This window comes from Vespula pensylvanica, chromosome 2 (genome assembly GCF_014466175.1).
Source record: "Vespula pensylvanica isolate Volc-1 chromosome 2, ASM1446617v1, whole genome shotgun sequence".
Taxonomy (NCBI): domain Eukaryota; kingdom Metazoa; phylum Arthropoda; class Insecta; order Hymenoptera; family Vespidae; genus Vespula; species Vespula pensylvanica.
In genome coordinates this window covers 4,385,150-4,397,691 of record NC_057686.1, presented here as the reverse complement: position 1 = coordinate 4,397,691, position 12,542 = coordinate 4,385,150, and the positions used below count along the sequence as shown (strand labels likewise).

General features: G+C 38.1%; 1 protein-coding gene across 1 annotated transcript in view; it reads left to right on the top strand.

Annotated features, from left to right (window-relative positions):
• The window catches only part of LOC122638112 (homeobox protein Nkx-6.2-like), a 22,681-nt gene extending 13,246 nt beyond the window's left edge, over nucleotides 1-9,435 (top strand). The window contains exon 4 of the mRNA XM_043830804.1: nucleotides 8,894-9,435. Within this exon, the coding sequence (XP_043686739.1) occupies nucleotides 8,894-9,091 (198 nt within the window). The 3' untranslated portion in view covers nucleotides 9,092-9,435. The remainder of the gene's footprint in view (nucleotides 1-8,893) is intronic.
• The last annotated feature ends 3,107 nt before the right edge of the window (nucleotides 9,436-12,542 follow it).

Genomic DNA, 12,542 nt, shown 5'->3' with positions numbered 1-12,542 from the left:
ACATTTATTGCCTACTGGATCACATCCTAAACGATGATAACGCAAGCACGGCCTAATTACTGCTTGATTAACGTTTTACCGTATACGTTATGGACGCAACAGAGGCTTGATTCGGATATTTACTGTGTGATCTTCCATTGAATACGAATATGCTATATTAGAGCAACTACATCATCTTTTACGATATAACATCAATCGTTAAGATCAGTATTATCGCATAGAAAATTTAGCGACTATTACTTTTTCCCTCTTATTTCTCTTAATTCGATGAAACTGCCAATGAGTAGCAAGAGTGAGAGAACGAAATGAAGTCTGAGCTTTTAGGAAAGAGAAGAGAGAAGGGAGAGCTATTCCCCTCTATTAGAATCTAATACGGCAAAGTGAACGTCGTGCATTTGCGAGTTAAAGACCGTGACACCCTTCGTATATAGACGCATATCGAAACGTCAAGCTACGTGCATGTATGTGAGTGCGTATATACGATATATGAAAACGAGATGAACTGACAGATAGAGAAATGGACCTTTTCCATTAATTTATCGTTCGATCTTTAACACTGATTCACTCTTGGGTGACGAGTAGAGTAGAGAGCGGGAAAAAGATGGGGGAAAAAAGTGTCGAACTCATGGTGTAGGTGTGAAAACCTGTTAAAAAAAAAAGATAATAATAAAACAATAAAGAGAGAGAGAGAGAGAGAGAGAGAGAGAAAGAAAAAAAGAAAAAAGGAAGGAAAACAATACCGATAAAAAGAAGAGAACGAGATATAAAAAAAAAAAAAATACAAAACGTACACTTATCATTCATGCGTCGCGCGAACGTGCCGAGCGTAAAATTTATGAAATGTTGTCGCTAGGTATTGGGGATTCAACCGACCGAGATGGGGGCAGGCTAAAAAGTATGGATGAAAATGATTTTGACTTGTAAATCTTCAAGAAGATCTCGAGTAAACCTATCGCAGATGGCGATCCCTTAAAGAGGTCCTTATCAAATATCTATTACATAAGAAAGCAGAATACAAAAGTGATAATGAAAAAACGATAGTTATTCTCTTATTTCTTTAAAGAATAGATATCCGATACTCTCTATAAACTTTTTTTCGCAAAAACGATACATATACTCCTAAAGCCCAGCTTTTATTTTATCCACGAGAGAGAAATTACACTCGATAAATGCATACCATTGTAGAGTCAATAAACTCTACGACTTTGGAACGTAAAACGAACTAGCTGAAAAGTAACGTTAAGTATTCGGCTAATTCAAATGAACAAATGCAAGAGAAAAGGAAAGAAGGAAAAAGAAAGAGAGAAAGAGAAAGAGAGAGAGAGAGAGAGAGACAGAGAGAGAGAGAGAGAGAGAGAGAGAGAGAGAGAGAGAGAGATAGGAATAGAGATAGAGTGAGGGAGATCAGTAGGGATAATACGTGGGGTCGTCGAATGGATACGGAGGCCTTACAACAAGGAGGGGGAGGAGGGTAGATCGGTTACGTCTACTCGTCGATAGCGATGCCAGTGGTAGTACTAGTACTAGTAGTAGTAGTAGTAGTAGTAGTAGTAGTAGTAGTAGTAGTAGTAGTAGTAGTAGTAGTAGTAGCAGTAGAGTAGTAGTAGTAGTAGTAGTAGTAGTAGTAGTATTGTAGTAGTGTAGTAGTAAAGTGGCGTGGCTTTTCTACCCTCCCATCCGCGTTGTCCGGCCAGAATGCACGGCTGCAGGAGGGCGGAGTTGTTTACGGCGGAGTAATCTGCTCGTCGACGGATACCAATATCGATGACGTCAATTAGTACGAGCGAAGGCCTCCTCTACCCGCTTTTCCACTACCATGTATCATCATGGTGGTATATGTACGTACGGCGGCGCGGCATGGCACGGCGTGATAAATCACGGCAGCAGACGGTGTTCCCTTCATTCACCTCAACCCGCGCATACCCTCACCCCCTTCTCTTTCTCTTATCCTCTCTCTCTCTCTCTCTCTCTCTCTCTCTCTCTCACTCTCTTTCTCTCTCAAAATTGGCCTACATATACTTGACTCCATAATGCTCAATTTCATGAGTTCTCTCTATCTCTTTCTCTTTTTTTCTCTTTTCTTATGTTAGTTAAGTCAGCAACACTCTTAGTTCGTTCATTTATCGAAAAGAAAATATTGATTATTTCACTGAGCAATCCAGATATATAAACTCGTATTCTGCTGTTTATACATCTCTCTCTCTCTCTCTCCCTCCCTCCCCCTCTCTCTCTTTCAATCTAATAATCTAATCTCTAATTATACGAGGAGAAACGAGGATATTATGAAGACCATCGCTCTATGAAAATCAACCAATATCGAGAACAACAACAAACGCGAATAACGGTGTCGTCCACGATAAACGTTCGCGCAACTAGCTTCGCTCCGATTGGACGCTAAGTTAGGGTCGCAAGCGGTAGTCAATGATGACTGCTCTACCAACGACTAATTGCGTTCAGCCAGGAGGAAATTGAAAATAAACGTTCCATGCCGAGAGCTATGTTTCACACGATAACAAAGCGTTTTGTGTGTTGTTACGAGTACACAAGAACTAAGTAGTATCAGTCAACGATTTGACTGTCCGTACATTCTATCCTTTCTTTTTCTATATAATAGAATAGATCAATTATTCTTCAAATATGACGATGTAACGATGTAACGAGAAACAACGAAAAGAATGAGCATAAGAAACGATTAGTACCATCAGCCTAAATTCTTACCTCTCTGGATTAAATGACTAAGAAAGAAAGAGAAAAAGAAAGATATAATACTCGAGATAAAATCGTGATCTACGAATCATTCGAATAAATAACGCGTATGCGACACAATTGAAATCAAAATCTAGATAGGCAAGGAACCTCCTCATCCTCACTAGGATTCGCGAGAAAGATCTTTCGGTTTGTACGAGAGAGTCGTAAAATTGACCTCCCCCTTTTCCTCAACCTCCCCTCCCAACACACAGTTCGGCCCACCACTACCATCACCACCACCACCACCACCACCAGCAACTCGCCGCGCCACGTTTCGCCCTGTGAAATTTGATTCCGAAATAAAAATAGAATATTGGGGATAACGCGAATCGGTGAAGCCATTTGATCTTCGAGCGAAAGCCAAATGGGTGGTCGGAGAGGGTATCGGGGGAGGGTGAGGAAACATATCGATATGGGGAAGCGCTACGAGAACGGAATACAGAGGAGCGCATTATCGCCAACAGCCAACTACCCTCTGCCATTCTCGTGGATCGCATTACTTATTATTTGAAGAAACATTCTGCTCGGAGCACTTTGTAATATTACGGTTGAGAGAGAGACAGAGAAAGAAAGAGAGAACGTCTTGCGATTACTTCGTATGCGATTGATTTATAAAATTATCGTCGTGTCCGGCACATCTCGTCCGATTTTATCGTGAACGTATGTACGATAAAGTAACGTTCTTTTACTTTTCTTTTTATACTTTGGAAATTTATCTTTTCTTACTTTATCCAAGAAAACGTGCTATTAATATCATACCTTATAGATGTTTATTTTTAAAAAATTCTACTCTTTCTTATATATTTATTCGCAAAAATTCAATCTGTTATCGCTTAGATATCAATGATTGAATATTAAATAAAAATTTTAGGAAAATTTATGTCCGTTGAAATCTTCCTTACAATGAACATATAAAAGATATATAAGATTATGAGGAGAAGTGTTATCAAAAATTTAATATTGCAAAGAATCATATAATTACTTGACGGATTTAAAAACGATCGTCAGGTCGACAATGGACACGCGTATTTGACCGGATAACGCATCGTATTAACGGTTATTTATTCGCTCATAATCGCATCCACGGCGAAAGTCGCTTGTCGAGAGTTCGAAAACGAGATCGAGGATAAACGCATTTGGTTGGCAAGGTATTTAAAAGCTGCGTTATATCCCGTGCGGCCGAATTGTGTGTGTAGTCTGTCGCGCGACACCATATGGCGTAAATGTAAATCCTATACTAAAAAAAAAGGGCCTCAGTGTCCAGAGCGTTAAGGGGAAATCACGAAGAAATTAATTGCTTCACGTGTTTAGCCTCGATATCGGTGTGGATAAAAAAAGAAATATCTCGGGAAAGCTTCTCGCGAATAGAATTTTGTTTATGGATAAATTGTTGGAATAATCGAGAAAAAAAGGCCTATATCGAAACGAACAAAACTATGAACTCCACGGAAGAATCGAAGAAACTTAATGAAATTGATTTCTTTGCGAGGTCTTCGTTATCTCGAAAACGTACCGTAATTAATTTCGATGCACCCCCATGGTAAATCGTATCTGACTCGTATCGGCCTCTAGCATCCTTTCATAATTCACGTCGTGCGTCGTAAAAGCCATTTGAATATGGATTACATGGCGATACGGAGATACGTTTTATATAACGCGATGCGATAGGTTATCGTTTTGTTAGGAACATTTTTTTACGATGATATCCTAACCCTTTCTCCATGAATGTTATCTCGATCATCGAGATGCGTTTCGTAATGGTAACGAGTTTAAGAAACAACGATGGTTGGACCGAGTCAATGTTAAGTTTATTATTAACGTAACGATTCGGTTAGAAATTTATTGTAATTTCGAATTTCATTGTAAAAAGAAAAAAAAGAGAAGAAAAGAAACAGAAAAGAAAATCGAGTATGTCATATGGGCGACGTCTTGTACGATGTAACGTAGTATTTGATGAATCGCAAAAGGCGCAAAATTTCCCGAATCATCCACAGAAGGATTACGGAGAATACATATCTATATATACACTTATACATACATATACATATACACATATGTATATATATATATATATATATATATATATATTTATATACGTGTGTATAAAATGGAAAAATTTTGACGTAGAATCGAGCACGAAGAAGGAAATGTTTAATGATGCGTGTCGAAGCCGATCGTTCGCGACATTCACTTCGAACTCTTACGCGTCGTTGACTTCGCTTATTATTCAAACGGTATAGTTTCATTGGACCGCCGATAAATTTTCAAGGTTGAATGCACTTTCTAATACAGAGAAGACGAGATCTGGATTCTCGAAGAATGTATCGTGATAAGAAACGTGTTTGTAGGTTGAACAGTTCTTTCATCTCCGTTATTCTACCAATCGATTCGCTCTCACTTTATTTATACTTATTTTTTATTTTTAAGATTAAAAGAGCATAACTCCGAACGATTTATAAATATGCTTTACATAGTTTTCTCATTCTCTCTTTCACTCTCTCTTTTTTCTCTTTCTCTCTTTTTCACTCTTATTTACATCGTGTACATTGTTCTCCTTTTCCACCCTCTCGATTCACCATATTCCTCCTCCCTGTCGAAACTTCGCTTTTCTCTTTTCCCTCTTCACCGATCTCTACCTTTTTTCTCCAAACCCTTTTCTATCCTTTTCCGCACCATCCTTCTCCATACGTCTTCCCCATCCCCCTCTCTCTATCTACTTCTCTCTTTCTCTCTCTCTTTCTCTCTTTCTCATTTCAAAATACCCTTCAACTTTTCCTCCCCCCTTTCATTCTTTGTTACCACCTTCCTACCTGTATTGTACCCCATACTTTTATTCTTTTTCCGTCGTAGTACGAAACATCCCCTTTCTCGTCAAATCTCTCTCCCTTTTTACTCTCATTCCGTACCACTACAAACATAACTGACAAGATTTTCTCGAATATTTGCTTAGAAAACGAGTTCTCTCGATTTCGAGGAAGTGATTTGAAAAGATTTTTACAATAGAACATTCGTATATTTTACAAGCTCATACTTCTCTACTTTCGCATATCGATCCGATAACTCAAGCTTGTTAAGATGCACATCGAAAAGAGAGAAAGAGGGAGAGAGAGAGAGAGAGAGAGAGAGAGAGAGAGAGAGAACGATTCGGAAAATCGAGGATTCACGCTCGGGATATTAACGACACGTGTTGCGTTCTTCACGCGGTAACTCGCTTTTTAAATATACATGTTGTTTTCTCGCTTTCCTGTCTCCTCCTTGGACAATCTAAACGAACAGCCTTTACAACAGCCTGAGTCACGAGGCTTTCTCTAATCTTTCGCAAACGATAAATTGTCCGTCAATATCAACGAGATCAGATGCTATCGGTATTATCTGTTAGAGGAGGGTGGTAGACAGCCACGGAAATCAGTACCTCAACCCCGCCCTTAAGGGCTTTGCGCCGTTATAAATGCGGTTTTGTGTCTACGTTTACAGGACAAAGTAATGGGCTTAGATAATCCTGATTTAATAAATCGAACAGTTGTGAGGCAACAGCGCGGGGACGTCGTCCCTTCGTCCGCCTCCGCTTACGACAACGTGTGCGTGACTAATGCGTTCAAAAACAAGATGGATGATCCATTGGGAAGGCCTTTTTTGCATTTACATTTTGACACGATGATATCTTTCGCAACAAGAGGATTTAACATTCTTGCGAACCACTATCTATGGGATTTAATACTTCTTACTATATTCGACTACTCGAGAAAACTTGCTAAATATTCACGTTTAAAACTTGTAAACTTTCATTCGCTTATCCTCGTCGTCGTTAATCGATGAAATCTACAATTCTTTTTATCTATTTTATTTACCATCCTCGTTACTATCCTCGATGCTTTGTAATAAAAAAGAATCGTAAAAATTTATACGAAACGATAGGTATTTACATTTATTCGTTGAAAAATATTCACTTACGTCCGTCATAACGGAATGTTGCTCGATGACTGAATTTCGAGAGGAGGTACAATACGATATTATATATACGCGAGGAAGAGTCTAATACGTTAAATCTGTCATTGTCATTCACCCTCATTTGACTCGTAGATCCTCGAATGGGTCAAAAGCTTGCGGCTATGCGACTTACACGAGTCGCTCTCTCAAAAGGGGATGCTGTTCGGGGGAACGAAGGTAGAAAGATAGAAGGAAAGAGAAAGAAAGAGAGAAAGAGAGAAAAAAGTTGATATATTATATTACGCATAGAACTCGCTTCACGGACAGTCCAACGTGCTTCGTTCATTCTTCGTCTTAACTAAACATATGAATGAGTTCTTTGCTCTTTGTGAAGAGACATTCCTGCGTAATGACGCGCCAGCATAACAATAAAGTAACGATTAATGATACTGCAATGTACCTGCGTGAACGGGTGATCTTTCTCTTAAATAAACAACGTTGCATTACCTTTTCTCGAAATGATAGGAAAATAGAAAATAAACGCTCTTTATAAAATTGAAGAATTCGATAAGAGTCTCATCGAACAACGAATGTTACGCGTTCGGAGTTCATTACGATAAATATTTTCTCGTTGCACGTGCTGCTTTATACTACCCCAATGTCCATGTCACTTGTCCTTTCGATTTTATTCTTCGACCCCTAGCGTGAAACCGTTACCCTTCGTTCGTATCAACAAAGAGAGAGAGAGAGAGAGAGAGAGAGAGAGAGAGAGAGAGAGAGAGAGAGAGAGAGAGAGAGAAAGAGAATGGTGAGGGGCGGAGAGTGACTTGTATTTAACACGATAGCATTTCGGTGAAGGGCTATAACTTGATTTCCTATCAATTTGGAAATCTAATTGAACGAAAATCTTATGGTCTTTTTGAAAAAAAAAGAGAATATATATATATATGTTATTAACAATAATTGCTTTCTTTTTCGAAAGATATCGTAAAAATAAGTAGCCAGATGCGTAAAAGAAGAGAAAGGATCGAGGTAGAAATTAGAAATTTCTCGCGGCCGAAGAACTTTTTTTACACTCACCTTCGCGGGATCAATCCCTGCTGACTGTCTATCCTTTCTTCCTCCTTCTCCTTCTACTTCTTCTCTATCTCTTTCTTCTCTACGTTATCTTAATTTCTCGAGTGTTTTAATTTTCATCCGAACAGCTATTAACTTTTACGGTGGGCCGTTTACTTTTTAATTCGTTTACCGCTTCCTGCAGGCAGTGAGGCAGGAGGCAGGCAGGCAGGCAGGCAGGCAGGCAAGCAAGCAAGCAAGCAAGCAAGCAGGCAGGCAGGCAGGAAGGAAGAAAGGAAGGCAAGCAGGAAAGCAGGCAGGATGCGCTTATATCTTTAATTTAAGCTCTCGACTTGGCGGCCATTGAACAAGCGTGCGGATTGGCGGGTGGTGGCGTAGGAGGAAGAGGATGATGTTGGTGGTAGTGGTGGTAGAGGTGATGGTGGTGGAAGAAGAGGATGAGGAGGAGTTTAGTGGGGTTCTACGCCGCGCTGCCATGGATCGGGGGTGGTTTGTGGGTGCAATCGCTACGGTGCTACCTCCCCGTTGCTCCCCTGACACCCGTTACGTTAATTAAATACATTGTTGCGGGGACAGAGACTCCTACTATGTATTTCGAGCTTTATAGGTGCAGAGGGGCACCTTAAGTTAGCAGCGCTTCCGGCAAGCCCATTCCTGGAATTTTCCCTGATATCTTTCGCCCTCTTTCCCCCCCCCCCTCTCTCTCTCTCTTTCCCTCTCTCTCTCTCTTTCTTTCTTTCTCTCTTATTTTTAAATACTACCATTATGATTGTCTACTTAAGTCTAACTCAGCACTAATTACTCTCGGCAATATAAACCGCTTATTTGTTTTTTTTTTTTCTTTTTACTTTCAAGATCGAGCGATTTCGTCTTCGGCTCGATTCGCCATCCATTTTCTCGAAGATCATCTCACCTACGTGTAACTACTTTTTTACGATCGTTTTACTATCCTCCGGGTTATTGCCTTTCGAATTCGTTCACCAAATTCTTAGGGTAGGCTCGTTAAGAGTATAGCACTTATACTCGAATGATTCCCCGATGAAATATTAATCTTAAGAAAATGTTAACTTGATATCTTCGGAAATATCACCTGAATATCACTATATAGCGAATTTAATACGAGTACGTGTCTACGTTTCAGGTATGGTTTCAAAACAGAAGGACAAAGTGGCGGAAGAAGAACGCCGCGGAAATGGCGACGGCGAAGAGACGTCAAGAGGAGGTTGAGGGTATAGTGGCGGAGGGTGAGGACGGTTGCAGTGACGCCGAAGCTGATGGTAGCAGCGAGACGGCCGCGAAGAGGCTGAGAAGGGAACTCGAGCAGCAGTACAGGCATTGAAAGATGCGAGAAAGAAGAGGAAGAGAAAAATGGCGGTGATGGGAGAAGAAGAGGAGGAGAGGCGTGGCTATGCGAAGATAAGAAAGGAAGAGAGAGAGAGAAAAAGAGAGAGAAAGAGAGAGAGAGAGAGAGAGAGAGAGAGAGAGAGAGAGAGAGAGCTGATATCTTTGATGCGAACGAATGAGAAAAAGAGAGGAGAAAAGAAAATCCTTTTTCACGGATTTACTCGCTCCTGGAGAGATGTAACGAGAGCTTTGCTAATATACATATACGTACATATGTGTGTGATTGTGTGTGTGCGTGGGGCTATGTGTACATGAATGTGTTCAAATACCTTCTCTCTTTTCTTCCTTCTTCGTCCTCGAGGTGCTTCGTTGTTTGCTAGCGTGACTGAATTACGAGATTTCAACAGACGACAGAAAGAATCGATGCTCCGTGAAAAAGCAAGAGAACATTTTCTTCGGTGATCTCAGGAATGGTCCAACCAAATCCAGTGAAAATGTCGAACGTGTAATTCTTTAGTCATTTTTTTTATGATTAAGTTGTTACGTTGGATCTGTCGGAAATAAAAAAAAAGAAAAGAATTATTCGAAAGAATTCGATGGACAATTCTATCGGCGATACTTTTGCATTGTAATCATTTAAATAAGTAACACGATATAATTAATTTATCCAATAGCAAGAGAGAAGAGAATAGTGCATCTACCTCGAGAATCGACATGACGTTACATCTTTGTAAAAAATCAATGGTTTATCGATCAATGTTTTGATCAATTCCGCTTAATATAAGTATAGAATGAATCACAGTAATACGGATCTCGCGAAGAAAGCGTAAACTTTCTATGAACAGCACCAATGCGAAATGAAAAGATGAAACGGATGAGTGAATGTATCGTAACGAGTTCAACGCCAGCGAGTTCGGCCAAGAATGAGACTTTTGTATATTTCTGTAGATACGATAAACGTGAATGTGATATTTAACGTATTTAATACGACTTCGGTATACATAGTTAGGTGGGTAGGTATTATTAATTAGAGACTAAACGATAAGGTCAAATTAAGAGAAAAAAAAAAGGGAGAGATAACGTCACACATAGTGTGCACCTGAAGATATGCGAAGAGAGAGAGAGCAAGAGAGAGAGAGAGAGAGAGAAAGAGAGAGAGAGAGAGAGAGAGAGAGAGAGAGAGAGAGAGAGAGAGAGAGAGAGATGATGGGAAATAAATGAAAAATATATATGTATACATAAACTGCGTCCGCTGCAATAACGAAAGCGATACAATTTCAACATCCTAGTCTAAGTTTATTGGCTATCGATTATTTAACAATTACTGTACAGTATTAGATAAATTATTGTTAATTAACGGTAGAGACAATCTGTATAAAATGAGAAGAAGGGGAAAGCATTGTATAAATTATACATACGTGTTATCTACCGCTTGTGTATTATATCTCCAATTTAATAAATGGCCTATACATTATGATAATTGTACTATCGTATCGCGTATCTCTGGCAGCATTAGCCTTTCTACCTCTGTTTGTATCGCATAAAGTTAACACGATCTATCATTAAGCATACGCGTCGTGTGCCTCCTGTATGCAATTATTTGTCGATCAACAAAATACAGCTTCTTAATCGTCTATCTTGTATACGTGTACCTGTTGTTTTCATAAAACAGCCGTGACCTCTTTAAACCAATCTCCAATGATTCAGGATGATTACGAAAGTTTTCTTTTTCTTTTTTGTTTCTTTTTTTTTCAAATAATTTATTCATCAACTTTCTTCGTTTTATTTTAATAATTCATACTTGCCACGTTTGTGTAATCGGGACTTCGATATACAAAAATTAAGGTAAGTTGTGAAGGCAATATAACAGATTTAGATATACTATAGATTCAAAATCCGTATCTTTCCTCGTATCCTTTATTATCACGTCATTCTTATAAATCCATCTCGTCAGAAACGAGGAATGTCATTCTCATTCTGAGTACTCGGATCTCGGATATGGAGAAGGCACGATATCGTCCCGCAATTAAATTTGAAATAATTTCAGCCAGTCTGGAGACGATATAAAGTGAAAAGAAATAGCTCGTAAACAGAGAGTAGACATTTTTACGAGCGTTATTGATTTCGGATAACTAATGGTGATTAATGTTACGAGAGTTTCTACGACTCGTAAAGTTAGCATACATAGATGGGTGGGGATATTCCGATCCTTAGATTTGTTTTCTCTTTCTCCCTCTTTTTTCTCTTTTCTCTCTCTCTCTCTCTCTCTCTCTCTCTCTCTCTCTCTCTCTTTCTCTTTCTTTCTCCCTTATAACCATCTCATTTCCTTACGATCGCTCTCGATGGAAAATCTAAAGCATTGACACCGTGAATTTATTGTTGTGTTAAGCCGTTAATATTTGTACTCACGGACTTTAAATCAATGAAAAATATTCTAATTGAAATATGAAAAAAGTTAGCACGGTCCGACGTGACGATGGAGGGTGCCAAGAAAGGGAGCACAAACTGGCAATTCCGTTCCTGTCTCCTGTATTAAAGGATAAAATATAAATTGTCTTAACGAGAGTTATGCAAAGAAGAATGGTAAAAAGTTTTTGATTAAGGCATTTTCTAGGGATCTATACCGTAGTACACGTTAGCAACGTTATTAACGGTACTGCCCACTTTTATTGCCTTACTAAATATTAAGTCTTTTAATACTTTTCTTATATTAATTTAAAATGTTAAATTAAAAACGAAACTCTTAATTAGAAACAAAATGATACTTATGTACGCGATCAGAGAAAAATGCAACATTATTATGTCTGGTTTTTCGTTCATTCACCATTATACATGTATAATTCTTGTGTAGTAATTATATATTTCCAAGAAAGTTATTCTTCATAATAATACATAATCCTGCTAGGAACTAAATATAATTTAGTTGTACCATATTTTAATACTATTCTAACAATTGTTTACTTTTAATCATTATATACATTACTGCAAAATAATACTATATTAAGTCGTTATATATTTTCTAAATATAAATGGAATAGTATACGACATTTACCACTAAAGAAAATAGGCAGCTGGCAAATTATGCACTAGCTATATATTATTTTTAATGCAATCGTAAAAAAACATCTAATTGTAATATTTTTTCTTGAATCCAGCGCTATAGCAATATATATATATATATATATATATATATATATATATATATATATATATATAATTTTTATTCAAAAACACAATTTTCATCTTTTTCCATATATTCGCTATACTTTATCAGGGCCCTAATACTTTTATTATCATTGATTAATTTCTTTGTCTTAATGCACGTTAATTTAAAAATTTAATATAATCTAAAATAAATGATAACACAATAATTATTAATTTGTAATAAAAATATACAGATACTATAATATTCTCCTATTATTTTTTGTTTAAACCGAGCATAACAA